This window comes from Solanum stenotomum, chromosome 1 (genome assembly GCF_019186545.1).
Source record: "Solanum stenotomum isolate F172 chromosome 1, ASM1918654v1, whole genome shotgun sequence".
NCBI lineage: Eukaryota > Viridiplantae > Streptophyta > Magnoliopsida > Solanales > Solanaceae > Solanum > Solanum stenotomum.
The window spans coordinates 4,128,092-4,132,554 of NC_064282.1; the positions used below are offsets into that span (position 1 = coordinate 4,128,092).

At 31.4% G+C, this 4,463-nt stretch overlaps 1 protein-coding gene across 1 annotated transcript; it reads right to left on the minus strand.

The window, feature by feature from the left end:
• Positions 1–2,654: 2,654 nt before the first annotated feature.
• On the minus strand, positions 2,655–3,629 carry LOC125868002 (methyl jasmonate esterase 1-like). The gene is made up of 3 exons (XM_049548599.1): positions 3,258–3,629; positions 3,041–3,172; positions 2,655–2,935 (listed from the first exon to the last, which is right to left on the minus strand). Exons 1-3 carry the CDS (start codon positions 3,627–3,629, stop codon positions 2,711–2,713), a joined length of 729 nt encoding a protein of 242 aa, XP_049404556.1. The 3' UTR covers positions 2,655–2,710.
• Positions 3,630–4,463: the final 834 nt, after the last annotated feature.

The following is a 4,463-nucleotide window of genomic DNA, read 5'->3' on the forward strand; positions in this document are numbered from 1 at the left end:
CCTGTCTTGAAACACAAGCAGCATGACTAAATTTTGTTTTGATCTAAAAATATCCCTACTGTTAATTAGTTTGCCACAAATCACAATCATCATCGAATATATCGAGTATTTGATATTTTTTCCATGCATGTCACAAAATTCACTTTAAAATATTCCCACAAAATACTTGAGATTTTGCAATGTCATATTTTTTATGACAAATTTGGGTGAGAGATAGTGATTTTATTGATACAAGTTAAAATTACATGCTATACAATTCCTTGTAATTGAATAACTTTTTGAGATATTTAATTAGGGATAAGGCACAAATACCCCTAGACTATGGTTGAAATCTCATAGACACACCTTTACTAAACTAAGGTTCTATTACCCGTGAATTCATTTTTTTTATATAATTTTGTACACCTTTTGGCTTATGTGGCAGTGTGGCACACTCCGTGACTCCTAACAGTCGAGGCGCGTGGGAGATATTTGGATGCCACGTAAGCCAAAAAGGTGTACAAAATTACAAAAAAAAATGGATTCAAGGGTAATAGGACCTTAGTTTAGTTAAGGTGCGTCTTTGGGATTTCGATCATAGTCTAGGGGTACTTGTAACTTTTCCCTATTTAATTCTCCAAACTAACCTATGAAATAATAAGCCGTCCATTAGGCATATTTTCATGGCGGGTACCAAATTGATTAAAATCCTCAAACAAGTAGTTTCAATAATATTAGGAGTTAATATCTCAAAAGATCACCTAACTTTGAAAATTTATCTAGTAAAGTCATTAAATTTTATTTTGTTTCAATAAAATCACTCAACTTAGGCCTTTATATCAATAAAATCACTCAACTTAGACCTTTATATCAATAAAATCATTCAACAAATTTACCATCTAAAAGGAAATTTGACATGAAAAAATAATTTTCTTTTTATAGCATGTAAATATGAATTTCACAATAAATAAAAAACTTAAAACCCATTAAAACATTTTAACAGGCATAATGTTTTTTAACTAAGTAGGTGTTGCATAAAAGCACATAACGCTGCTGCCAAGTTTGATTAAATTATTACAAATCAAAGAAGATATGTATTTTTTAATGATATAATTTCATTTTTTATGTTGATCAATTTCAACGGGTTACTCCAGTAAAAGAACGACACTAATTAATTGTTTATCTAAGTTACGAGTATATTTTAATGCTCTCAAACAAATAATTTTAAAATGTATGCGGTATTTCATATTTCTCATACACCTATCATGATACATTGAAAAATTAAAATACATAACAATATTATAATAGTTATTTCACTAATTAAGTAAATTTTTAATTTTAATTTTATTTATTTGCAGGGTTCATATTTATATAATATTTTGTCATGTCAAATTTGTTATAATGACAAATTTAGTCAAGTGATTACATTGCTATAAAAGTCTAAGTTGAGTGATTTTATTGATACAAAACAAAGTTTAATGACTTTATTAGACAATTTCTCAAAGTTGAGTGACCTTTTGAGATATTAACTCATATTTAGAGGTCTTTTTCAATAAGAATTGCCATATTCTTTCATTCTTTTTGACTACAAGAATTCTCGTTCTCCTTCAAAAAGTTATACATTTAACCAGTTATGTTCTCCTTTTCGTTGATTATTACATTCACTTGTGTGGTGAATTTGTTAATGTGTCTACAGTCTAGCAGCTTGAGGCTCTTTCTCATCCACTCTGTTAGATTTTTTTTGCTTTGTTTTTCTATAAGATCTACCCTGTTCTTTTAACAAGTCATCAATATAATTACATACATATAGAAAACAGAAAATTGTTATCATACGTTTCTTAATTGTATGAAAAGGTTGAAATGACATTTTGGGACACACTCATCAAGTACTTCTCAAAAGTTGTACTGCATTCACTAATAACTTCCATGTCCAGTCCCCATTGACCGTACAGCATTAGGCGTGGTACGGTATTTCAAAGTTTTGGTACCGTAATTTTGATATTCAATTTTTAAAATATTATACCATTACCATACCAATTTAATTCACATATTATACCATTAGAACTAGACTTGTTAAAAATAATATTTTCTCCATATCTACTACCTATTTCCCTTCAATTGTTGAGTTTCCATTCAACTTGAATGATTTAATTGTTGAGAAAAGTAGGAGCTTGTATATATACGATATAATTTTAATAAAACACCCTAGAGAAATTTCTGGCTCCACCACCGCTATTAAGCTTGTTTATTAGCCATCAATCCTTGTTACGTTACCGATTTTTCATTAACTGATATGTACAATTCTTCGTTATCATTCAATATAGCTTTGAATAGTCCTAATGACGAACAATCATTATTATTCATATAAATGACTTCCAACACTTTTTCAGTATCAACTTCTATGTCCTCCTCCTCATTGATGAGATTTAACTGTTTGGTCTTGAACAAAAAATCAGTAATTAGGGAAATAGAAATTGTTTATTGGTGTCAATATATTCCGAATTCTAAAATTACAATGAAGGAAATAACAACTGAAAGAAATTGATTGAAATATCAAATGAACTAGGACTTGTATGGAAGATCCTGAGATCATCATATAAATGGTCAAATATGTAAATTGACTGAAGTTTTATTCTAGCCTTAAGCATTCCCCCCTTATTCTTTTTAATTAACAGCTCTTTAGCTATACTTGTTAGCGATGCTCAGAAGAGTAGTAAAAAGTTGTTGGGGCTTAGACATCATGGTCAGAGCCCTCAATCTCTTTCACTTCATCAGGTGGATTCTTTTCAATCATCAATTTTAGAAATTCCTTTGCCAGGGCATTATTTTCAGGAGCGACAATGACCACTCGCCTAACGGATCCATACATTTTGCTTGAAAGAACCATCTCCTTAGAAATATCTTCGGCAGGAAATAAATAAATTGGCCTTACTAGTGTAGTGGCCAGCGCCAAATCCTAATTAATTAACACCAAGAAGAATACAAAAAACAAGTTTAAATGATCAGTTTAGTCAGTGATCAGCATTTATTCAATTGCAATTACTATATAATTTTTGCATACCTCAATTGGGCTGAGATGGTAAATATTAGTTGCCAAGTACTTGGGACCTACGATGATGGTGGTTGGAGGATTTGTTGGTCCATTTTCGTATGTAACACAATTATCAAGTTTACCTATCACCGCACTCGCCGCCTATAATATATATTTTAGTTTCAAAGTTTAAACAAACGAAACGAAACGGTGGTTGTGAATATATATATATAAGGAAAATTGGTACCTTAGTGTAGATGGTGGTTGGATCGATATTTGGACCAGGCATTAGACCACCGAGAAATACAGCAACTGAAATCTTTTCTGGAAAGGTCTCCATGGCTTTAGAAATGGCGAATCCACCAAAGGCATGACCTACAAGAATTATTTTATTATTTGCAGGAAGTGAAGCCATGAACTCCATTAGCGGACTCACGTAATCAGCAAAATGTGTGATTTCAAGGGCCTGTTTCGGGTTGATCCCTGAACCGCCCAAGTCCAGAGTTGTAACATTATGCCCTGAAGATGTCATCAATGCCACAATCTTGTACCAGCTCCAGGCTCCGTGGAATGCCGTATGAACTAGCACAAAGTGCAATGGCGATTTGTTTTTCTCCATTTTTGAAGAACTACCTCAAACTTTGAATGAACTTAGTATTTACTTCTTTTGGAATTGGTGTTTTTAATTGGGATTTAGTACGCAATATATTTGATTTCTCATTAGAATTTTGTCATGTAGATACAATTCTTAGGAACCAAATTGCACATAGATATAATATAAAATACTAATAAAGAAAAAGTACTCCTATCACTAAAATCAATAATTATTTATTAAAAAATATTCACTCAAATCTTTTTTTTCTTTATTTATTTAATGATTTTCTTAATATTAATAAAAAAAAAATTAAATGAAAGTTATTGACTCTCGTGGAACATGTAACTAGTGCATTGTAATTAATTCTATATAAGTATATTTTATGTGCATGTATCTTGAGATCTCCCCTAATTTGGTGTAAATCACGAGTTTGTTTGAGAACGTGCAAGGAAAGAGAGAGTGGTGGTGGTGGTGTCGTGGGGTAGAGGGGGTGTTTACAACAACATTTAGCATGTAATTCCGTCGTCCACTTTTAATTGTCATGTTACGCTTTTTAAAAGTTAATTTGACTAATTTTTAAAGTGAAGTTAAATTACATTAATTCAATATTTTAAACAAAAAATTTAGATATTCAAAAACTATACGAAAAGAATTATAAATTGCAATTTTTTGCATATCAATATGATGAAAAAATACATTAGTATTTCTTTATTACATTTAAACCCCGTTTCGAAATATAAAAAAATAGGGCTGACGAGAGGGAGTTGCTCGGATGGTAAGCACCCTCACTTCCAACCCGAAGGTTGCGAGTTCGAGTCATCAAGGGAGCAAAAGGGGTGGGAGCTCCTAGGGAGGGTA